The sequence below is a fragment of the Panthera leo genome, chromosome E1 (assembly GCF_018350215.1).
Source record: "Panthera leo isolate Ple1 chromosome E1, P.leo_Ple1_pat1.1, whole genome shotgun sequence".
NCBI classification, from domain to species: Eukaryota; Metazoa; Chordata; class Mammalia; order Carnivora; family Felidae; genus Panthera; species Panthera leo.
In genome coordinates this window covers 36,100,245-36,125,334 of record NC_056692.1, presented here as the reverse complement: position 1 = coordinate 36,125,334, position 25,090 = coordinate 36,100,245, and the positions used below count along the sequence as shown (strand labels likewise).

Genomic DNA, 25,090 nt, shown 5'->3' with positions numbered 1-25,090 from the left:
TGCGTCGAAGGACATGATCTCACAACGAGAAACTCCCAGACCGATGCGGAAGAATTGGGCTTCATCCTTCGAGGTGTCCGGTGAATGCACACGAAAACAAAAATATTCGTGCCCGGGAGTTAAAAGGAGTGATGTGTCTGCAAGAACTGGGACGGACCGGGCAGGTGTGAATTGGGGTGCTTGTACCATCTCAGTTTATTAGGAATGCATGTATAATTAATCAGACCTTTAGCTAAAGTCAAGCCACATCCGTGATTGATCAGGGTGAGTGGCAGTTAACCCTCAACCTTGGTTACTAATGGAAGGAGAATTTCTGGCTGCATCAAACCTGGAAACAGCGGATGAACCCAAACTATCCTGTTTGGTTTGTAAAGGTATTTTGGGGTGATTCACTTGAACATCCATTTGCCTTTTTTTTTTTTAAGTTTGTTATAAAAATATAATAGCCTAGAAATCTTGAAAAATATAGCAGAGTCGAGAGAGAGAAACAGGGAGGGAGAAAGAGAGAGGGAGAGAGAAACAAAGACAGGAATAGAAAGAAATCTACTAATCTCAAAACCAGAGACTTACTATCGACACGGGTTTCCAGACTTTTTATTATTTCAATGGATTTTGGTTTCTTTCTTTCTTTCTTTCCTTTCTTGTTCTCTTGCTTTTCTTGCTTTCTAGCTTTCTTCTCTCTCTCCCTTTCTTTTCTCTTTCTTTTCTTGCTTTCTAGCTTTCTCTCTCTCCCTTTCCTTCCTTCCTTCCTTCCTTTTTTTTTTTTTTCTTTTTTCACTGCAAAAACCTTTATTGTTTCCATTTGGTCCAAGGCTTGGGAGAGGGCTCCAGGGTGGTTTAAAAGCTGCCTGGTGATTGCAGGTCTCTTTCTTTTCTTTAAAGTTTAACCTCTTCTGGACACATCCCTAAATAATACGTTGTTAGTTTTGCATAGTTTTGAACTTCTATAAATGGAACCATGCTGTGCATATTCATCAGTCTCCAGGTTTTTGTTTTTGTTTGTTGTTGGTCAGAATTGGGAAGTTCACCCCTGTTGCAGAAGTTCCTTCAATGTTATTGGCCCCAAATTCCATTGTTCGACTATACAGTTTTGCTTATCCATTCTCCTGTGGATGCACATTTGTAGGATTTCTAGGTTTTAGTATTATAAACAATGCTGCTATGAATATTCTGGTGCACATCTCTGTGTAGCCACGTGCAAGAGTTTCCGTAAGGTGATTTCTTGTCTTTTATGTTCATGTAGCTTTCATCATTGTTGTTAAGATGGTTCCAATCATACAGACTATATGAGAACAAATGCTAAATTGTGTGATACGCATTTTTTAAAATAACCTTCACCCAAGTTTTCTAAACCCCCTTTGGACACGATTTTTAATGGCTACATCATATTTTACCATCTGGCTAGGTTGGAAGTTGTTTGAAGATCTCCCTATTTGTAAGCATTTATATTGCTAACAGTTTTTTGTTTGTTTGTTTTTTCCTTGACAGTGGCAAATAACATATTTGTTCAGGGTTGTTTTTTTTTTTTTTTTTAATTTTGAAAAGGTTAAAATTTTTTGCCTTTAAAAGTCATAGTAAAATATACATAACAAAATTTATAACTTTAGCCAAGTTTAATGTTTATTTATTTATTTTGAGAGGGAGAGAGAGAGAGAGAGAGAGAGAGAGAATCCCAAGCGGATCCGTGCTGAGCACAGAGCCCCACCCAGGGCTCAATCCCATGAACTGTGAGATCTTGACCCCAGCCAACATCAAGAGGCAGATGCTTGACCGTAGGGAGCCCTACCCAGGTCCCCCTAATTAGCCATTTTTAAGTGTAAAATTCAGTAGCATTAAGCACATTTACATTGTTATACAACTATCACAGTATCCATCTCAAAAACTTTTTCAGCCTCTCAAGTTGAAACTCTGTACCCATTCAACATTAACTCCCCCTAACCCCTGGTAACCACAATCCTACTTTCTGCCTCTATGAACTTTACTATTTTAGGTATCTCCTAGAAGTAGAATAATATATTTGTCCTTTTTGCCTGGCTTATTTTACTTAGCATAATGTTTTCAAGGTTCATCTATGTGGTAGCTGGGATCAGAATCTCATTGTTTTTTAAGGATGAATAAAATGTTTCACGTACTGGCTTTTTGGTCGAAACATTTCTCAAAAGTGCAACTTCTCAGGGCGCCTGGGTGGCTCAGTTGGTTGGGCGTCCAACTTTTGGTTTTGGCTCAGGTCACGATCTCAGTGTGTGGGTTCAAGCCCCATATCAGGCTCTGTGATCTCAGTCTGTGGGTTCAAGCCCACATCAGGCATGGAGCCTGCTTAGGATTCTCTCTCTCCCTCTCTCTGACCTTCCCCAGCTCACATGTGCATGCACATTCTCTCTCTCTCTCTCTCAAAATAAATAAACTTTTAAAAAGTGCAACTTCTAAGTCAAACAATATGAAATGGCAAGGTTTTTGTTGCCTTAACATTGTTGTCCCACCCAGCCACATGGAATGTTTTATTTCCCTACATTCTTGCTAGTAATGAGTATTATAAATTAAAAACAAAACAAAGCACTTTGCTATTTTCACGACCTGCTTAAATTTGATTTTAATTCAGCCTGTGATAAAAAATCGGTTTGCCTTCTTCTTGAGTGTTCATAGCTTTATTGATAGGTGGGTCTTCAGTCAACGTGTATTATGGCAGGTGGCTGTATATCAGACATCCTGGGAAATCACTGAGATGGAAGGCTGTCTGGGGGTGACACTTGTGCTCTGGATGACATACAACATAATAAATGTTCAGATGGTTGATGGGGTGCTAGGTACCTTCCTAGAAAGAAGATCCTGAGAGATCTGTCAGCAGGAGGTGCATGCGGACCATTCCTTGAGTTGTCATCTGGTCGGATGGCATCCAGGGCGATAAGGATAGCAGAGGGTTGTGCCAACTAATTCTGACGGTTGACACTGACCGCCTAAAGCTTTGAGTCGAGAAGAACTCCAAGGCTACTTACCAGACAGAACGGGAAGGTGATGCTTATCTGGAGGGAGACATGTGGCACAGGACGGTCGTGGGTACAAGACTAGGGAGTGACCGTCCAAGAGATACCCCTTGGTTGCTGTTTTTGATGTAGACCAATCAGCCTTTTGAGTGGTTTCATCTACCTGTATTCAATTTGATCATTGCAGAGTATTGTATTTACAAAAATTAAAAAAAAAAGAAAGAAAGAAAGAAGAAAGAAAAGAAAAGAAGAGAAAAGACAAAAAGAAAAAGCCCTTACAGACAACACAGCATTTTATTTGATTGCACTGACCATGTCTTCATCGAGAGCATCAAAAGATACTTATTTAATATATATTTTTGGACACCTGTCAGCATTGTGTGGGACGCCTTGGGTGATATACAGGCTTTGCCCTCAGGATTTGATACATAAAATGCTAATAACAAAATCGTTTACAAGCAACATAAGGCAGAAAAATGATACAAAGAAGTAAAAGTGTCCAGTGAACTTTCAGACAAAAAATGCTGCCAGAGCCCAGAGCTCTGTGGTCTGAATCACAAAGATGCTCACCTCAAAAATGTAACACGCTTTTCGGGGTGTCTTTTTGGTGTATGAGATAATCCAAGCATCGCTATAGCCTTTCACTTCACCAGAAGTAACAGTTTGAATGACAGCAGGTTAATGGTAGAGGGACAGGAAGAAGGAAAAGGGAAAGAGCGAAGAAAAGTATAGAAAGTTGGGATAGGTATATTGATTAAAAAGAGGAAAGAAATGGCTTGGGGGGCAGAGGAGCTGGAGAATAATAAAAAGGGGAAGAGAAGTAACAAAGAAAAAAGAAAAATTAAAAAGAAGGTACAGGGAAAGGGGGAGGAGGAAAGGAATGGACAGTGTCGGGAGTAGGAGGAAAAATGGAGGAACAAAAAGGGGGGGGAGAAAGGGGAGGGGCGGGGGGGGGAGGGGCGGGGAGGAAGAGGAAGATGGGGAAGGACTTCATGAACCTCATTTCAAAGCAATTTAGAAATAACATTAATGTTTGTTTCCTACACAATTTGTAAACACATTTTAGAAATGAAAGGATCATCATAAACATTTTATTCAAGAATTTACCATGTAAATGCCTAACCAAGTACTTTTCAGGTTATTTTTTTTAAGAATGGAAGTTAAGTTGTGTTAATAGTAACTCTTAAAAATTTGGGAGTGTTTTCTGGAGAGGGGAGTGGACCCAGACTCTGTCTAGATTGTTAACCCATGACAATCAGAAATCATTTTAGACTTATATCTCAGTTTAATCAAACAACCAAAATAATATTCTATTAGTCTGGGTCCCTTTTCTTTGTAAAACTGATTTGTGTTACAAAGACAGATGAAGTGCTTTTGAGGAGTATTTTGGTGATGAGATTTTCGTGAAATAGTATATGCATAAAATTTTTAAACATAAATATAAAAAAATCATAGCAGGATCCCCTCTTAAGCACTTTGAAATATTTGAGAAAATATTTCTGGAAAAAAAAAAAAAAAGAAAAAGAAAATCCTAACTAGAAACAAGAGTAAAAGCAATTAAAATTAATCTTATCATCAGGAATAAAATTTTAAATAGGCAAACAAAAATAATTTGCTTTCTAGATAGAAAAATTCTTTTAGTCTTAAAAAGCTTAGATATTATGTAGCTAAAATCGAATTAACACCGTGCAGCTTGATGTTGTAACTGATGCATTTTGAATTAAAATCATTTACATACTTCGAAGATGTGGATTTCAAGTACCAAGTTTTCTTATTATTACTTCCACTTTAAATAATATTTCCAATAATCTTTTGTTGCTTTTTATAATTTGTGAAAAATAACATTTCCTTGTCTTTTCTTGAATTATACAGTCTTCCTCCAAATAACCTGTGCTTCATTTTGCACTTTGTGCAAAATAGGGACTAAACAAAATTGTTCATTATCTTTTAACCAAATGATTTTAGAGTCAAAAAAAAAATGCAAAAGGCAGTGTTAGTATTTAGTGTGATGAATGTTATTGACCATTTTTTGTACATGTGTCAATAGGGGCTAGTGTGGTATAGTTTAATTTACTCACAAACTGACTCTGGAAACATCCATTTTTAACAAGTTAATAAAATAAACGATTCCCTTCCTTATCTAAAGCTTTCTACATTGCAAACCTGAGCCAAAACAAAAAACTGAGCAGTTTAGTCACATAGGCTATGTGACCCATAGGAAAACAAATGATTGTTCTTAAAAGTTCTCTTTTCTCTTTGAGTCTTTTCTACCTCTGGAATAAACACATTTCTTTTTAAGGTCTTAAACATACAATACTTCTCTCTAATAATTTGAAGGAGGAAATTTTCCTTTTCTGCTTACAACTCCCTTACATTTTAGGAGTTATCTTAAACACATAATTATCCTTACTTATTTGACAGGAGAAAATGCTTCATGTGCTTTTAAATGGGGATTAATTTACACTTTTTCAAAGTTTATAGGCATTTAAAAGAACCACACCAAGACTTCAAGTTGTAGGAAGAAACAAAATATCCCAAGGCAATTAACAAGGACAAAAACAAGCAAACAGCAGCAAAATAAATAAAAACTAAGCAAAAAACCAAATTCCTCCAAAAACTGTTTAGTCTAAGTAGCCATGTGTCAATAAATGTGATTTTTTTTTCTTTTTCTGTATTTCATAGAAACCATAATTCTATTTCAAAATTGATTAGGATTCATTTGAAAATAAAATACAGAAAAGTTCTAGTTTAATATATTTCCTTCCTAACTGCTTTCCAGGTTTTGTGTCCTCTCTTTTGTAAAATATGCTGAACTTTTAAAAAGAAAGTCATTGATAAATGTAAGATTAAAAATGCAGTATATATTCTGGGGATTTATTCAAGTGAGCTCATTTAAAAGAGGAAAAAGTTATATGCCCCCAAATATCTATTCACTACTTCTTACAAAAGTAAAAAAAAAAAAAAAAAAAAAATTGATGTAACTTATAAACCTAAAAATAATGATTAATGATTAACTTACATCTAGTGGACTGAATGTTACATGTTGGCAAAAAAATGATAGTTATGAAAACTTTGAGGCAGCTTGGGGAAATACTTCTGGTAAAATAGCAAATGAAAAATGAAGATATACACATAAGATGAGAAAATCTAAACCTATTAACAATGGACAAATATGGGGAAGATACATTTAAAAATAAAATTCATATTGTATGACCATGGAATTGTTGATTTTCTTACTTCAAAAAAAAAAAAAAGGAAATCCATTTTTTAAAAAAAGTTATTTTATTGTCCTCAATGTTTTTCTCTCTCTGAATTTGTATGTTCACACTGAAGGAAAATGGATCAGAATCCCATCTTTAAAATGGAGTCAAGTTTCAGTGTTTCTGGATTCAGAGACTTGAATCTTACAAGTAGACCACATACTTCTTCAGGAAAAATGAAGAGGAAAAGAGGGAGAGAACAAGAACAACAACAAAAAAAAGTGTAACAACAATAATAAAGTGGAATAAAATAATCAGAATAGTGTTATTAAAGAAATAATTTATCCTGCAGCCATATATATATATATATATATATATATATATATATATTCCCCCCCCCCCCCCGCAGCTGTATTTTTAACTCTCACAAACTAAATTTAATTCTCCACTGAAGATTAAGCCTTCCCCAAAAAGCTGTGTAGGAAAAAATATGAAAGACAAATACAATGTTTATTAGTTGTCTCTAAGAACAAAAGAAAGCAAGAAGGAAAGAAAAGGAGAATGATAAATTATGGCATTGCAAGTTGGCCCATTCCTGTTCCTATCCTAGGAATGTGAGTCTTGACAAGAAATAACCCTTCTCTCAGGTTAATTTTAGTGCTGGGCTCACTCAGAGGGGAGACGAAGCACCAATCAGCATCATTCAGTACCCCCAACCCCAGCCTAAAATAGCCAGATCACTGAGGCAAAACTGATTTGGGGGCTAAAAAGGTCTGCATCTCACCCGGGCTGTCTCCTCTCTCTTGTGTTCTTGCAGCCTCTGACTATACACAGAATCCCTTGGTGGGGGCAGGGGCGGGGGGAGGATTAGAATTCACCCAGACGTCTGATTTTTAAAAGAACTAATCAGTTTCAATTTAGCAATAGTTGGTCAATGTTTATTTTCACAAATTTGTACCTTCTCCTCTACTGTCATTTTAAAACGTTGAAAAGAAACTAATTTCAACCCACATTTAGACTTCCATTGTATTTTTTAAATGGGGGAAAAAAAACCCCTACAAGTGAACTGAATTCCATGATTACGTTCATAATTTTTGTTTTCCTTTGAATCCAGGGTAGGACAAGGTGAGCTGCATTTTACAGGAGTTTAGAGGTCTGGATGGAAATTTTTGTGGGGTGTAACTTGCTTTTGTTTTGGGACTAAAGAGATAGAGTAGTGGGTTATGTTCCCCAGGGAGAAACCCTGAGAGGCGCTTCTATTAATTCTTAGAGATTTAAATTAAATGGAGGAAACAGTACTTAAAGTTTCTGGGAACTGCAATGCCCTGTCTAGGACCCTCTTCCTTATTCCCCAATGTAACAGCAAAGATTTCAGCAGATTGGGGCTCCTATTTAGGAAGAGGCCAAGAACACAACAGCCTTTCTGAGACCATCTTTTAGCCCTTTCAAAAGTCCACACACATCACCAAGAAAAGTCCCCGGGCAACAGACACACATTCTGGCAAGATTTTTTTTTTTTTTTTTTTTTTTCCCCTGGACTCTCAATTTTCCTCTTTATTCTCTTTGCTCTGCAGTTTGCATTAGCTGGTCTTTCATTTTTTAAATGTTTATTGAATGCCTACTACGTGGCAGACACCGCTTCCAGCTCGTGGGTTTGTGTGAAAATTATGGTCAAGAGCTGACTGAATATTAAGAGTCAGAATCTGCGGGGAAGGGCGGGGGGTGGGGGGCGAGGGTCGGAAGAGGTGGGGGGGGGGTAGGATACAGATGTCGCCCACCTTCCTGCGTAGAAAACAACATTCTTTTTCTACTCAGCAACTAACAGCTCATAGTATTTTAATTTCTGTTGCCCCAAGCAGAGGAAAAAAAAAAAAAAACAAAAACCAACAACCCGTCACAACCCCCCAAATCCGACAAACACGTGGCTGGCTAGAACAAAACGCGGATTTGGAGAGTGGGTTTTGAAGGTGGTGATGGAGAAAACCGAGTTGGAAGCCCTCCCCCCACGCCCAAGCCCCATTTCTTTGCAGCGCGCGGGGAAAACCGGGAGGGGGACAAAGGTGCGGCGTGTGGTCTTTTAACTCCCGACTTTTTGAACGGTATCAAATCGTCTGACAGAAGAGCGGTGTGCCCAAGTCGGGGAGTCAGCTCACTGACTCTGCAAACAAAAAATAATAACAAGGAAAAAAAAAAAATCCAAGGCATTCATATCAGTGCAGCCAACACGTGTTGCGGAGCCGGCCCGGGCCGCAGGCGACTGAGACAATGGGGTCGGGGACGGGGAAAGGGAGAGTGACCCCCTTCCTCACCTGCCCTCGCAGCACGCGTGCCCCCGACAGAATTGTTTCTCCCTCCCGCAGAACCCGGAGCAAAACCCGAGCTTCCGCCCAGTGCAGGGAGAGTCTGGCATTACCGGGGGTCCAGTCCCTCCCCCCTTCTTTTCCCGACCCTCGGGCCTGGGGGGCTCCGAGGTCCCCGGGCCGCGCTCTCCGCCCCCCCCCCCCCCGCCCGGCGCCGTCCCAGCCCCCTCCGCTGGAAACTCGTTGCCCTCGCCCGCCACTCGGCCCGGGATCCCGGTTGCGCGTGGACCGCGCGTCCCGCTCTCCGCCGCCTATCCGGGACTCCGAAACGCGCGGCGAACTGCCCCCTCCCCCACCGCCGAGACGGGGTGCGACCGCCCACGTGTCGCCCCTAGCCCAGTCGGGTCCGTCCCTCGGGCTCCCGGGGCCGGAGGATCCGGAGCGAGTTGGTCAAAGGCGAGGAAAGGGACCAGGGCGGATCCGCTTCCCCCTCCCCAGGAACGGGCGGGGGAGGGGCCACCGCCCCCTCCTCCAAGCTCCCGCCCCTCGCTTCCCCGAGCGCCGAGCGGAAATTACCCCCTCCCCCCGCGGGTCTGACCTGGGGACGTGGGCGGGGCTTCGCGCTCGGCCCCCCGCCCCCGGCCCCTCTCCCGCCTTCCCGCCCGGATCCCACCGCTGCACCCCAAACAAAGTTCCGAGCCCCTAACCCAGCGCTGGGAAAGCTGCGGTCGCCGGCCTGGGTGGGGCGGGCGGAGGGGACTCCACCTGTCTGCCCCCGCGACAGGGAGGGAGAAGGGGAGCGTTCGGCTCTCCACCCGGTCACTCCCTCCCTGAGACCTCCCCCTTCGGTTCGCTCGGGTCTGCTCACGCTACCACTCCTCTTCCTCCTCTCCACCCCTCCCTCTCCTGGGGTCAGCTTGGGCCGGAGCCGCGCGTTCCCCCAGGACCTTGAGACGGCCTCGTTCAGCAGCCGAACCCCGGGTGCGAGCCACCCTTCCCCCGTGGGAATCCCGAAACATGATTTCTTGCGGCTCCCTCGTTCCCAGCCGCGGTCCCCCCGCGGTCTCGGCTTCCCGGTCCCGCGCTCGCAGGGTCCCTCGGTCCCGGATCCCCGCAGGCGGGGGAGTCTCCCAGGGCTGGGGCCGGGAAGGCCGAGACCCCTCACGTAAAAATCCAGGGGAAAAGCGCCTTTCTTTTTAAAATCGCCGGCTCGCGCGACCCCCGCCTGAAGACCCCAGAGTCCTCAGCTTCTCTTTGTCTATCTCGGCCGTTCCCCGCCTGTCAGTCGCTAGCAGTTAACCGGGGTAGGGTGGGCAAACTCTCCCCCCAGCCTGCACACGAATAAAAAAATAACCGTACATTTTACCCATAAAGAGGTGGGAGATTCAGGGCCCGACCACCCTCCCCCAGCCGGGGCCGGGGTAGGGGGATGGGTGGGGGCGGGGCGCCTCCCTAGGGGCCAGATTCTTGCCAAGGGGGAGGGGGCAAGCCGAGCCTCGGGAACGCGGCCCCCGCCGCCCTGTTTTCCCCCCGGGGGTGAGTTGAGTGCCCCCTCCCCCCGCACCCCAGGCTAGGGATTGGTGGGCAGGGCCGGGCTGAAGGGCCGATGGGCCCAGAGGCGTCGGGGGTCTTCCCTAGCAGGGTGGGTGGGGGCTTTCACCACGTGGCTTCGCCTTTTTTTTTTTTTTTTTTTTTTTTTCCGCTCCATTTTTTTTCAAGTCGATTTTATTTAGAGGCGGCGCCAGGGCGGCCGCGGAGAAACGTGACACACCAGCCCGCTCGGAGGGGTTTCGGACAGAAGGGAAGGAGCAGCGCCGAGTCGTCCGCCTCCCAGCGCGCCGCGGGCACTTCTCCCGGGCCTCGCCGAACTCTCCCGCGACCTCTGCGCGCCCTCAGGCCGCCCTCGCCGCCGCGGGCTCCGGACAACTTCAGGGGTGGGGTGCGAAGAAAGTTTGCGGCTGCTGCCGCCGGCCTCCCGCCTCTCGGCCTAGGAGGCTCGCCGCCCGCGCCCGCCCGCTCGGCCTTGCCAGGGACCGCGTCCCGCCCCGAGACCGCCACCATGAACAAGCTGTACATCGGCAACCTCAACGAGAGCGTGACCCCCGCGGACTTGGAGAAAGTGTTTGCGGAGCACAAGATCTCCTACAGCGGCCAGTTCTTGGTCAAGTCCGGCTATGCCTTCGTGGACTGCCCCGACGAGCACTGGGCGATGAAGGCCATCGAAACTTTCTCCGGTAAGAGTGCGCCCACCTCCCCGGAAAAACCACAACGAAATCCCCGAACAACGGAGACCTGCCCCTCTTCTCTCCTGGCCCGCCAACTCCTCTGTCCCTCCGGCCTGCGGGTCTTGGCCTGGGCACCCACCGTCCGCCCACCTCCTTCGACGCCCCCTGCATCCCCCCGACTCGCCCCTCGCGCGGAAATATCCCGGACCTCCTCACCCCTTCCTCCCAGCCCCAGAGCAGAAGCTGGAGGCTTTAGCAAGGCCGCCCCTGCCCCCCACCGACGGGGCGGGGGGCCCCATTGGCTGTGTGTGTGTGTTGGGGGGGGTCCCCACTCTGGCGGCCCCGGTCCGGGCATTATTTTCACGTCCGCCCCTCCCTATCCGAGGCTGGCCGCCCCCCACCCCACCCCACCCCCCTCGGCCCCCTGTGCGAACACCCCCTGCTCCCGTTCCTCCGCCCTAGGCCTTTCCAGGCGGGGAAAGGGGTCCCCGCTCCGTCTCCGATCTCCCGGGAGCCCGGTGGGGACTGCAGCCTTCGGGCAGGACCTGAGACGAGGGGGTCCCGCCTCCCGCCCAGGGCCTGGGCTTGAGCCATTTTGATTTGAAAGTGGGGCGTGAGCGGGGTGGCGCGGCGGCGGCGGCGCCGGGTCGCCATGCTGCTTCCCGAGACGCCCAGGCTGGGCCGAGAGGCGCGCGTCGCGGCCGCCGGGGACCCTCCCCGCGGGGCCCCGCACCGCTCCCCCAGGGCCTCTGCCCACCACCGGCCCCGACAGGTGAGCGCCCCGCCGCCCGGAGCCCCTCTCCGCGGCAGGACGGGAAACTAAAGTTTCATTCTGCACCCCTCCCCCGCCACACACTTTGGGAGCATCGGGGGGCCCTTTCTCTCCCGGTCCCTGCTCCCCACATCTGGGAGTCGAGCAGGCAGCCCGCCCACACGAACGCCCTCGTCGCCCCTTTCCCGGATCCGGCTCCCAGAGCGAGCCACTGCCCAGCCAGCCTCGGTGGGAGAACAGAACGAAACGAAAATTAACAAAACACAATAACGAATTTATAGGTTCCACCATTCCCAGAGCGGCCGTTTCGCGTCCCGGCCGCGGAACCCACTGCCTGGATTCCTGGGCAGATCTCAAATCCCAGGAACTCCTGAGTGCCCCTCTTTCTCCGTCCCTTTCCCACCCCACGCTCCTGTTCCAGCTCTTACATTGTCTTTTTTTTTTTTTTTTTTTTTTTTTTAATCTTTAGGGAAAGTCGAATTGCAAGGAAAACGCCTAGAGATTGAACACTCGGTCCCCAAAAAACAAAGGTAGGAAAGGGCCCTTTGAGAAGGGAGGCAACCTGGGGGCGCTTAGAGGCTGTGTTAAGGGGTCCATAGTGTCTCCAGTGGAAGAAACCCATTACTGGCCTTCCCACCCCCAACTCCGGATGTTGGGGGCAGGGAGGGAAGATTGGCTAAGATCTTGTAATGGGTGGTTTACAGCTTGTAAAAAATAAGCCGGGTTTGGGGTGGGCTGGGAGAGATGGTATTTGGAGAAGTAAAAGGGAAAAAAATCAAGAGGGGAGAAGCCTTGTGGAGTTTATTCAAGGTGTATGGGGCCATTTTTGTGGGGAAGCTAAAAATCGTTGAAGAGTTGGAACTCCTGGACATTGCTGCAACTTCTAGCAGGCCTCATTTTCTCTTTTTTCTCCACCCATCCCTTAGCATAATTCTTAAGTGGATTGGGGGGGGGGTCCCCTCCAGTTCCCTAGGGGAGGTGGATTTGGAGTTCCTGTCCCCAAAAGAATTGCTTGTGCTTTATATGTATTTCTGCAACAGGCAAGGACCTTTTTTTTTCTCAGACCCCTACTCTTAGTCCCTCACATTACACATCCTCCCCTCCCAACTGCATTTTGCAAAGAATATGCTTTGGCTGTGTGCTATCCTTTCTGAGCCCCCCCTCCCCCCCCCTTCAGTCCATTGTTACAAGGGGACCATCTGGGGTGAGAGCTTTGTGTTCAGGCTGTGAGCTGGGGCTCTTTGGAGGGTCTAGAACTCCCTGGATGAATAGTGGAGAGAGAGAGAGAGAGAGAAAGAGAGTGTGTGTGTGTGTCTGTGTCCCAGTACCTTTCTGTTCTCACTGAAGCAAAAAGTGGGGTACCTCTATGATGTTCCCCCCAAATGTGATTCATGGAGGGGGGGGTTCCAGATCTTTTCATTGAACTCTGGTTGGGAAATTATAAGAACAGAGTCGGCTCTCTCAAATCTGACTTTAAACATGTTGACAGTGCAGTTTTCCCTCCTGTGGCAGCTCCCAGGAAATTTTTGAGCCCTGTGTTACCCTCTCCCCTCCCTAGGTGTGTTCTCCCCCTCATTTCACTGGAAACTTGCTGCATTGAGAATAATCCCTGGCCTTTTTCCTGGGTGGGAAGGTGTAGGTGGGTGGCTTTGGTTTTTTGTTTTTTTGTTTTGTTTTGTTTTGTTTTTGAGCCTGTGAAGTTTAACTGCAAAGTTTAAGTCAGATAAAAATCTGTTCCGTGGTTTTTTGCTTTGAGATATTTTAAGTAACTTGGAGCTATTGTATCTATAGATGATCAATATGGCTTGTAACTATGTTTATAGAGTCTGTGATTTAACCTCACAGTGCTTCCAATACTCTTATTGGAAAGGCAATTAGAGTTAGGAGTAAAGAGGCAATAAAATCGGAAGGACGGGGGGCAAAAAAAAAAAAAAAAGGCTTATTTATTATTTTGAAACATTTCCTGGAGATGGGAATGAGAGCAGCATACTGACACCAGTAGATTTATTGAGAAGATTGTGGCTAATTGAACTGAAAGCTGAGTGTTTGAAACATGTTGATGAGAGAGATCCAGAATAACTGGAATTCTGAAATATGTAGGATTTTTTTTTTCCCTTTGGCGCTTCAGGATGGTTTAAATTGTAAAGAGAATGCATCGAAGGCAAGAGAAATAGCAAAACGTGATGAAATGGGACCCAAAACATTTATACTTTAATTTCCATGGTGCTCTGTATTTATGGATCTTACCCCCTAAGCCATCTGTTTGCTTTCAAGCCATTTTTAGGCTCCTTCTTGTTCCCTCCAAAATGCATTACTTAGGGCCCTTTTGAGTTGGGAAGGGGTGGGGTTTGTGAGAAGAGTGGGTACAAAATCTTCCTTTCCCCATCCATATTAAATTCCATCTTTTGTGTGTTCTTCCCTTCCCTGAAATAATTTTTTGAGCACAAACACTGAGTCAGTTGTGTGTGTGTGTGTGTGTGTGTGTGTGTGTGTGTTTGCGGGGTGGTGAGAAGGCACTTCATTTTTCTAAAATGAATCAATTTTTGAAGTTTTAGGATTTAAAAAAAGAGTTTGTTTGCATGAAGTCCGTTTGCTCTATCATTTTGAGTTCTTTGAAGGAAGCATTTTGTGGTATGTGTTTTTAGTTAGTCTGTCTGAAAACCAGTTCTTCAGTTGGTCTGGGACTGGCCTTTTCAAATCTCACGGCTGTATAAAACAGGATCTAGTGAATTAACTATAACTGATATTTGAAGCAAGATGAACAACTGTGCATGTGTATTTTGTGTATATGTACTTCTTTTCACTGTTTAAAGAAATAGAAGTAACTATTTTTGGTGCGCTCAGTTCCAAATGAGATATGACTTGACACATTTCTGAGAGATTCAAGAAAGTCTAAACCCTATGTGTTCCTGTTTTTTGTTTGTTTGCTTGGTTTTTTTGGCGGGGGGCGGGGATCAAACAAATGATAGAAGGTTACAGCAGTTACCTTAGCATCCCTGACTCTGAAGTATGCATCTATTTTGTTCTAAGTTTATATCTATTTGAATATAATTTGTACCTTTTTAAGAACCCAAGAGACCGAGCCCTATGTATTTACACTGAAAACATGTTTAATTTTAATTTTTAATCGGGTGACATTCGATTTCTTCCACCTTTCCAAACCCCTTCTTAGACAGTGTTGGAATTCTGGCTAACAGTTTTGGCTTTTTGCTGAGACTTTGTGTATTTTCACTGTCAAATGTTAGGACAACGGAGAAAAGCCAAGAGCATTTTTAAAACAGTTGTGGAAAGGGTTCATATATGTGTTTTATTTTGAGAGACATAAGAGTCCTTTAAGGTAAGGGGGGGGGTCCCATTTTAGACGTGTTTACCTTGGGAAATGACTTGCTTTTTTAAGGGAATTAAACTTTTATTTCATTTGCCACTGTGTGTGCCTTTTTCTGGAGGAATGTGACGTAAAGACAGCATACCTACTGTCAACTGCTGTCATAAAAATGAAAGGTGTTGGCTGTTAAGAGTAAAATGGAAGAGGTGCACCGCCTTTCTGCATGAAATGTGTTCAACTTAAAAGATTGATTTTCCTAGGCAGGTTAATGGTGGTTCTTTTCTCTAAGCTGACTTAACATGAGGCGGGCTAACCACTTTCCCTTTAATTTTCCAACTCTTACTACAAAAATGCCCAAACAGAAATTGGGTGTCAGAGCCACGGAAGCGTGGGAACCCTCCAAAAGGGCTTCAGCTTTATTCCGATTTTACAGTTGAACTTCCCAAAGTTAGCAGCTTTGGAAATCTGTGCGAAGGGGATGTCCTGTAAGTGGCAAAAATATTATTTTTAATTTTAAGTGATTTGCTCTGAAGTCATTGGATCACTAAGTGTTTTCAAAACAAGCAAAAAGATTTCGCCTTCAGAAATGGATTTGTCTTTAATAAACAGTGTTCTCAGGGGCTGAAAGTGAATTATAAGGGGTTTAAGAAGCAAGGGAATGTCTTTAAAAAAACAACAAAGGAGTAAAAAGTACAGGGTGGGAGGATTTTCAGGCACTTTTACTTTAGTGGTCGCAGTTGAAAGATACATCTGACCTGTATTAAGCCAGTAAGTTTCACACTTTTAGTAAAAGGTTTTCTTGTGAGTATATGGTTAGGGCTTTTTTTTTTTTTTTTTTTTTTTTTGCCTTGATATAAATTTAAAAATGGTTGATTCTTAAATTTGTCTGCACTCTTTGGAGAGGGAAGGTGGGAATCAATTCACTCACTTAATTTCCACCTAGCATGTAAACCTTACACATTCGTGAGTTATGTTTTCTTCGCTGCCCAGAGAAACCCTTCACTTGTTGCCATTTAGTGCACAGCATTTCAAGATCCTTTCCCAAGGACAGTGGTGTTTGACTGTCCATTGGAAGAGTTGTGGGTTTCTAGAATCTTTTCTTTTCTGACCCAAAGTCAAAAGATGAAATTTTACCTCAGTGCTTTCCCCGATGGAGAACTTTGGAGGAAAGGAGGGGGAAGAGTTGTAATTCCCATCGCTAATTTATTCCAAGTATAGTCAACTCTTCCAAATGTACAATTTTAATGGCATAGCTTTTGGTGGAAAAAGAGCAAAACATTCTTGTAATTATGTTTCAGAGATGAAATACATGACATTAGCAGTTGGAAAAATCTTGATTCAAAGGTTCTGAGCTTCTAATCTTTTCAAATTACCTTAATATACATCATTTGAATCTATGTCATGTGTTTGGGTACTCTTAAGGCTTATTTTTTAAGAGTTTATTCTATACTTTAATGTGTAGCAGCCAGCTGACAAAGATTACCACTGAGATAGGCTAGGGAGGATACAGTTATAAAATATTCTTAACAATTTCAGATCTGGTTTGGTTGAGTAAAAAGGGGGGGGGTGGGGAGACCAGCAAATGCTGTGTGAGATTTGGGTGGGGGGGGAGTTGCTGAAAGACATATACGGGTTCTATCTCTTGGGTGGCAATGTTGTCATTAGAATGAAAGTGTGAACCAGAGGCGTTTGAAGAACAGACATTTTGCCAGCTGTTAGGATTTGAATCCAGTCTCGTTCTCTGTCCGCCCTCTATAAAGATTCCTAAAACGTGGCCGATGCCTTCCAGAAAGTGCAGCTTAGAATTTGGGATGGGAGTGTTGAGGGAGAGGGGAGAGGAGGGGACGGGGAAAAAAAAAAAAAAAAAAAAAAGCAGCAGCAGGGGAGACTGGAGAAATCAGACGAGTTAGTCCCGGGTTGGAAATTCCAGACGGGGGAAAAAAAGAGAAAGAGAGATGGGGGTTGGGGTGGAGTCCCCGCTTCCCTTTTTAAAGAGAGGCGGCCGGAGGCGCACAGCGCCCCACGGGACAGAGGGGGTCGCAGGCGGGCGCTTTCGAAGACGGGTGGGAGATCGGGGCGAAGGGCAAGGCGCTTTCTGCCGGCGGGGTTGCCCGCCTGCCCTTCCCCTTTTTGCAAAAAAGCCGAGAAAGTCGCGGCGGCGCCGGCTGCGCTTCCTGGAGGGCCCGCGCCGGCCCCGCTGCCCCACGCCTTCCCCGCCCGCAATCTCCGCCCGCTCCGTTCCTGGGGGGGGAGGGGGGCCGCCGGCGCGCCCGCAGGCCCGGGGATGGTGGGGGGGGGGGGTCTCCCAGGAGGGCTTCCCTGCCCGAGACCCCCGGCCGCGGCCCGCGGCCAGACAGCCTCGCCTTGGACCTGAGAGCCCCCGGATCCCCAGCCTCGCCCACGTGGAGCGGTCCGTGGCTCTGGGCGCAGCCCTTTCCAGCGCCCGGGCTGTCCCTAGACCTTTCCACTCCAAGGCAGAAGCAAAAGGCCAAGGAGGATCGAAGAGGGCTGGGGAGGGAGGGTGGGGAAGGAGAAAAGGGCGAGAGAGGTGGAGAGAAAATGGAGGTGCATGTGGTTGTTGTGGCCCTCTCCCAGTAGCTGAGGCCCCTTGGCAATGGGGCCTAAGGATGGAAGAGTCAACAGGGTCCAGGAATCTTTAGAAAATGGACTGGCTCCCCGTTCCAAAGGCTTTAGGAAACAACCACAAAAGGGAGTAATGGTAGTCAACCCGGGCTTCTAGGACGGGTTTTGTTCCCCCCGGGGTAAAAGGTGGACGACAGGCCCTCCAGTGGGCCACTGACTGGCCCTTGAAGAGTTTTCTCAGGGTCTCAGCCCGGGGTTTGACTTCATGTGAACGTAAAATTTGCACGCCATTTCCACCTGTGCGAAGCACATTTCCCCTCCTCGCCCACACCTTTTAAAACGCCTGTCAAAACAAAAGCAAGGAAAGGTCTCAGAAAACATGCACTGGAGAGAGTGCAGCCTTTTTTGGTTAACTGATAAAAAGTTTGATTTGGCTAGGAAGAGATCTTTCGGGGGAGCGTCTGTGCTAACATACCCTTGGAAGGAAGGCACGGCCAGCGGGAAGATATTCAGTCTCCAGTTGGCTAATTCCATTCCGGTAGAAAAACTTGGATGTCCCCTCAGATTTTGTTCAAAGGGGCCTACGTGCTTTTTTAGTGAGTGGGAGGGGTCATCCTGATACTGAACAAGCAGAGCCAGCTTTGTAAGGCCTTATGTTCGCAGCCAGTAGGTTTGCAATAAAGAGTCAAGGAATGAAAGGCACAGCAGGTTCAAACAAGTTTTCATCCTAAAGACAGGTCACCGAAATCAAATGTATGTTGATTACGGGTAAATCGCAGGAGAAAAGTAGACCGGTCTGCACCTCATCATTGTGATACAGTCAGAGAAAACCTGATTGCAAGACACTGAAATGTAACTGTATACGGAACAGACAGGGCCAGAAATGGAGTCGCATCGCAGAAGTCCAGTCCTCCAGGGTCTGGAGTCCTGTCGCAGAAGTCCAGTCTTCCAGTTGTATGGCAGAGAGCATAGAGCATGGCGACCCATCAGTAAACTGCTTTTGAGTGAAAGAGCAAACAGCTAGATGATGAGAAGAATTTTTGACTGGTATGTCCAGATATTTTCAAAGCCCCTAAGGACAAGTCTGATTATTAGACAAGTGGCATTTAGGTGGCTCGAGGCACCTAAGGGACCTGTCAGGATGGATGGGTGTGAATTTCGCTCCTAGCGTAGGGGAAGGGAATGGAGAACTGTCCCTTTGAGAGGAGACAGGAGGGGACCTGTTTCCCACACCGTGTCTGTTCCCTGGATTCTCGTCCGCCCTCTCAGTATTTCTGTAGAAGAGGGTTAAGGAAAACTTCAGTTTTTTTATTCATATAGCGTTAGTTTCAGTTGAAAAACTAGTCCTTCATCCAGATGTTTTGGCCACTCGCAATGGAAAATGTTAAGTCTGCGTGAAATTTGATTGGATAGTTCCGTTGATTGGATGTAGTTAGACTCTTTCAGAGGAGAAATCAGAATTCAGGAAAAAACTGTTTTGTGTAAAGGTTGTTTGTGGGGTCTGAGTTCTTTGGCAACAGGAACCTGGTGGACAGGAATCACTGAGCTCCTGAGGCTCAAGGAGAGAGGAAGCTCTATTAGGTCAGGGTCTCGTGACCTACCCTGGGTCCCTCCCTCCACCCTCTATTGGACTGTGGAGGAAAGGTCTCCCAGGAGAGCCCGGTGTTTAAAAAACAAGAGCTTTGGAGTCAGGCAATGACTATGAAACCGCAGAAGTTAATCTTCTTAAGCCTCAAGTTTCTGGAACCGTAAACCGGTGTTACTACACATTAACTATTATTATTGCTGTTGTTACTTGTTTTAGATAGGGACCCCTCTGCCTTCTGTCTCTGGACTGGCAGCTTGGGGCATATACTCTAAGGCAGTAGGTCGGGTGTTTAAGCGTGCTTCTGTGAACGTGGCCTGTAGTTTACATGGGACAACGAGGGGCAGGCATATGGAAGGGAGTTTGTGTGTAGGGAGCTCTGATAACCTGCATGTTGAAAGGAAAAGCCCCCTTTTGGGAGAGGGAGCTGAGGCTTACCAGGGCAGTCCCCCCAGACCCCCTGGGATGTGGACCCCGCTGCCAAGTCTCTTACCCCTCCTGTCAGACAAAAGGCTCGAAGAGAAGGTGCGAGCATGGGGGAGAATGCTGCTGCTGGTTATTCCTTAGGGGAGGGGGCCGCAGATTCTATTGTTGTTGATGCCATGAGCCCGGGCCAGGTGAAATTTCACACTTGAGGGCTACCGTCAAAGGGGCATGTGGTGTAGGGATACTGGTGAGTGAGGAGCCACCTTCGTGCTGCCGATGAGGTAAGTGTTACAAGAATTCAGGATGGGAAGGGGACAGTGGGAGTCCTTGGAGCGTCTGAGGAAGGAAGAAATGAGAGCAGCTTCCCCCACCTGGTGGGAGATGGGCGCGTTTTGCCTCAACGCTCCTCTCTCTCTCTCTCTCTCTGTCTCTGTAAGCTCACAAAACAGCCTTTCAGGAGTTGGGGATCCCTGGATGCCCGGGAAGTGACTGCATACACTGTTCCCCGTCCTGGGCCCTTGTAGACGGCAAAGCTCCAATGGCCTCGCTTTCCCTGGCCCCCTGGACTGGAAAGGGAGCACTCCCCACCCCCGCCCCCACCCCCGCCCCCCAACATCCACTTCCTCTCTCTGGTGCTCCCTGTTCAAAGGGTGCACAAACACGCGCTCGCGCGGACCTATTGCCCCTTTCGAAATCGCAGTGTAGGGACTGAGGATTGAACCTTCTCTTAGCGGGCTGGGGAGAGGAAGGGCTTCCAATCCGGATGTGGGTTTTGGCCATTTAACAGGCTTGTGACTTTAATCAGTTACCATAAAGGGTTTTTACAATTAGTTGACGTGGAATGATATGTGTTGCCTCTTTCCTGGAGTGGCGTCTGGGATTGCTTGGGGCTCCTCAGCTTCCCATGAGGTGCTCTGAAGATGAAGAGGAGAAAATGAGGGGAGACAGGAACTGGGCTGGGGGCTGTCGGGTGGAGTGAACTTGTTGAGGATGTGTGTTCGGAGCTAGAAATATTTATTCTACTTCCTCCTCCAGGTCTCTAAGTTGCTTGGGAGAAGTCCGTCTGTAACAGAGCATTTGCTTTGGCAGGATTTGGAGACAGAACCCTAAATTAAAGAGTAAAGATGATCCTCTGCAGACCAGGCTGTTGGTGGCTGCAGCCAGTATGTTCTGAGCAAGGACTAGACAGAGGATGTTGGCTTGGGAAGGAAGGCAGCAGGGTTCAGAAGAGTATTTTCTTTGAGTTCTTTGGTGGAGGGTCCCCCACACCAGCAACTTTTTACCGAACGTAAAAGAAGGGAAAAAATCTAGCTAGCTGACTAGCTTTTTTACCGAGAGGGTTTTCCTGAATGTGGTCATTACCATTTTGAACCAAAGCGGCTGCCGCTGCTGCTGGCTTTTTTATTTATTTTTATTTTGTTTTAAATGTTTTTACTTATTTCTGAGACAGAGACAGAGCATGAGCAGGGGAGGGGCAGAGAGAGAGAGAGAGAGAGAGAGAGAGAGGGAGACACAGAATCCGAAGCAGGCTCCAGGCTCTGAGCTGTCAGCACAGAGCCCCACGCGGGGCTCGAACTCACGGACTGTGAGATCATGACCTGAGCTCAACCGACTCAGCCACCCAGGTGCCCCGCTGCTGGCTTTTTAGAACAGGGTAGAGTGAGACCTGTCCAGAGTAAGCTGGGGGCAGGCAGGCAGTGGAATAAAATGATCTTCCCAAACATCCTAGGTCTTCATGAGATAATCTTTCACTTTCCTACCCTTGCCCCTCACTGGGCTATCTTGAATGAGTAGTTGGCTGAATTTAAACTTTTTTCTTAAAAAAAAATTTTTTTAATGTCTATTAATTCTTGAGACAGAGACAGAGCATGAACAGGGGAGGGGCAGAGAGAGAGAGAGAGAGAGGGAGACACAGAATCCGAAACAGGCTCCAGGCTCAGCTGTCGGCACAGAGCCCGACGCGGGGCTCGAACCCACGAACTGTGAGATCACGACCTGAGCCGAAGTCAGACGCTTAATTGACTAAGCCGCCCAGGCGACACACTAAATTTAAACTTCTAACTGGAGGAAGAGCCATGCCTGTCTAGGCCCAGGCTCCTTTGGTCTCTTCAGAACATCCCATGGTCAGCAACTTTAGCCTGGGCGTGTGTGTGTGTGTGTGTGTGTGTGGGGGGGGGGGTGCTCTGGCATTCTGGCATTAGCCATTTTCTGCAGGGGGATGGAGAGACTTTAAAGATACGTGGTTACAACCAAATGCGGCATAAGAAAATCTTTAACAAGATGGTGCGGACTGGTGGGATAGCTTGCTTGCGTTTTGCGGTGAAGTTTGGTACCTCTGAAATATTTGTAATTTAAAATTTCAGTTTTTTACGTTAAAAAAGAATTTTAGATATTTTAATTTGGCTTTTTATTTTTAACCTTTTATTTACTTAATTCTAAGTGGGCTCTAGGCCCACAGTGGGGCTTGAACTCATGACCTGGAGATCAAGAGTCCCATGGTCCACTGACTGAGCCAGCCAGGCGCCTCTTAAATAATTATTTTGAAATAATTTAAGTCAGGGGCGCCTGGGTGGCTTGGTCGGTTAAGTGTCCGACTTCGGCTCAGGTCATGATCTCACGGTCCGTGAGTTCGAGCCCCGCGTCGGGGCTCCGGGCTGACCGCTCAGAACCTGCAGCCTGTTTCAGATTCTGTGTGTCCCTCTCTCTCTGCCCCTCCCCTGTTCATGCTCTGTCTCTCTCTCTCTCAAAAATAAATAAACGTTAAAAAAAAAATTAAAAAAAAATAATTTAAGTCAATTAAATATTTTTAAAGAATAATTTTATGTGGTGAAGCATACGTAACATGAAATTTAGCATCGTAAGCGTTATTCAAAAAAAATTTTTTTTAACGTTTATTTCGTTTTGAGAGAGCATGAGCAGGGAAGGGGCAGAGAAAGAGGGAGACACAGATTCTGAAGCAGGCTCCAGGCTGTGAGCTGTCGGCAGAGAGCCCACTGTGGGACTCAAACCCATGAACAACGAGATGGTGACTTGAGCTGAAGTCAGATGCTTAACCAACTGAGCCACCAAGGCACTCGAGCAACGTAACCATTTTTAAGTGTGCAGTTCAGTGCCATTAAGAACATTCGCAGTGTTGTGCAGCCATCGTCTCCACAACTCTGTTCATCTTGCAGGACTGAAACTGTACCCAGTGAACAGAAACCACCCCCCCGCCCCTCTCTGGGGGATTTCAACTGTTGCCAGTTTTGCATTTTCCTACATGGTGGTCATCTCTTCATCCTATATAAAATGGGAGTCTTGGGGAGCCTGGGTGGCTCAGTCGGTTAAGCGTCCGACTTCGGCTCAGGTCACCATCTCACAGTCTGTGAGTTCGAGCCCCGCGTCGGGCTCTGGGCTGATGGCTCAGAGCCTGGAGCCTGCTTCCGATTCTGTGTCTCCCTCTCTCTCTGCCCCTCCCCCGTTCATGCTCTGTCTCTCTCTGTCTCAAAAATAAATAGAAAAAAGAAAAAAAAAATAAAATGGGAGTCTTTGCCCTGCTCCCCCCCCCCCCCCCCCCCACCGCGCTGCATTAAATACTAATTATTGGGTTTTTATTTAGCACTATTGGGTCTTTTTCAGGGTGGGGGAGAGAAACAAGGGTCGAGAGGGTGCTGCACAAAAGAGGTACAAGATGAAATCTCTGCCCTCCGGCATTTTCACTTTAGATCCAGGAAAAGCTGTGGGACAGCAGAGGCCAAGAGACTACGTATTAAAATGGGAGGCACACAACCTCAGGGACTAAAATAGAGGAGGGAGGCTTTGAGTGAGCTAAGCTGTGTTTTGGAGGATAGGCAGACAAAATAGCGGATTAAGGAGAGCATTATGGATTGACAGGGAGATAGATGTTGATGGGAAGACAGTTCATCTGGGAGAAAGGGGTAGGTAGCATTGTAGTGAGGAGGCCTCAGGCAGGGTAGGGCACATATCCCTGTTGCTTTCCTTCGCTGAGCATCTTCTTTGCTCCAGAGTTCTGTTCGAGGCGACTCGGGTCAAAAGACGAATTCCTTCGACAATTACAGGGAGCATTTATGGAGTATCTGTTCACATTTAACCAACGTCACTTTGCTGAATTCTCGTAAGAACCCTGTGCAGGTATCTTCATTCTCCAGAAGGAAGCTGAAGCTCTGAGTGGTTCAAGTAACTTAGCTGGTCAATACCTCGTCAGTACCTTGAATGGGGAGTAGCACTGGGATTCACACCCAAGCCTTTTTAGCTCTAAGGCTGAGCTTTCTAAGAAGGTGGGAACAGGTGATCTTTTAACAGTTCAAAGGAATTTTATTTATTAATAGATTTTTTTTTAATGTTTCTTTTTGAGAGAGAGAGAGAGAGAGAGAGAGAGAGAGCCTGGGTGGGGGAGGGGCAGAAAGAGAGGGAGACACAATCTGAAGCAGGCTCCAGGCTCTGGGCTGTCAGCACAGAGCCCGACTCAGGCCCAAACCCACGGATCCGTGAGATCATGACCTGAGCCGAGGTTGGATGCTGAACCGACTGAGCCACCCAGGCACCCTAGCGCTTCAAAGACATTGAATCTTGGGGCGCCTGGGTAGCTTGGTCGGTGGTGTCCGACCCTTGATTTAGGCTCAGGTCATGATCCTGGGGTTGTGGGATCAAGCCCTGTGTCAGGCTCTGTGCTGTATAGAGCCCAGACAGCGTGCGAGCCTGCTTGGGATTCTCTCTCTCCCTCTCTTTCTGCCCCTCCTCCTTTTTCTGCTCCTCCCCCCAATAAATAAATAAATAAATAAATAAATAAATAAGTATTAAAAGAAATTGAATCTTACTTTGAGCTTTTTTGGGGGGGAAGAGCATAAGGTTAGCAAATGAAAACATGCCCAACGTTAATGCCTCCGTGAAACCCCATGAAATAAACTGTGTCGGTATTTTGAGTTACAATTTTGAGTTACAAGGGCCTCCATCGTGTGGCGTGCTGGTAGGCACCAGCCCAGGAGCCGGTGGCCTATCTCTCCCCCACCTTTGTTTGGGTTCAACTGGGAGAAAATGGGAGGCTGGGGGGAAGGGCAGGGATTGAGACGCTTCCCCTCTCACCCACCCCCCTCCTCCTAGCAGGAAGGGACAAAGAGTTGACCTTTGCAACGAGCCTACAGAACCATAATTCATAGCTTACGTATGTTTTGAGGCAAGAGCCCAGGTACCTGCCCTTGGCTGACAAGCAGGAGTTAGGCTTCACGTACAGCGACCCTCGCTGGCTAGCGTCACCTGGCGTTAGTCACCTAACCTCTCTGGGCCCGTGTTTTTGAGCTGCAGAATGGAAACAAAACAGTCTTCTGTGGTGGTTCAGAGGCTCAAGTCAACCTCTTGTCGCTGTTCTGGGTTCCTAGGAGGTGCGAGTGTAAAGGACTTTGTAAACTCTCAAGTACCGTGCAAATGTGAGTTATTAATAAGATCATCATGAATTGATGACACCCCAAGAGGGCAGACAAAGAAGGTCCTTCTCACCCCCAGACGAATGCCCTACGCTGCATGGGGGGTATGACTCTTCGATTGTAACTTTTCAGAGGAGGCTCCTGGGACGCCCCGGGAAGAGGGTCTTTTATTCTCCAGGCCCGGAAGGCCCCTTCGTTCCTTGCCCCCAGCCCAGCCCAGCCCAGCCCAGCCCACTCCCGGGCCTCAGTTCCTGCCTTCTCGGTGGGAGGCCT

At 46.9% G+C, this 25,090-nt stretch overlaps 1 protein-coding gene across 2 annotated transcripts in view; it reads left to right on the top strand.

Annotated features, from left to right (window-relative positions):
• Window positions 1–10,461: 10,461 nt before the first annotated feature.
• The window catches only part of IGF2BP1 (insulin like growth factor 2 mRNA binding protein 1), a 41,444-nt gene continuing 26,815 nt past the window's right edge, over window positions 10,462–25,090 (top strand). For both annotated transcript variants that reach the window (XM_042915135.1, XM_042915134.1), the window contains exons 1-2: window positions 10,462–10,715; window positions 11,948–12,008. In XM_042915135.1, the coding sequence (XP_042771069.1) occupies window positions 10,541–10,715; window positions 11,948–12,008 (236 nt within the window). In that variant the 5' untranslated portion in view covers window positions 10,462–10,540. The remainder of the gene's footprint in view (window positions 10,716–11,947; window positions 12,009–25,090) is intronic.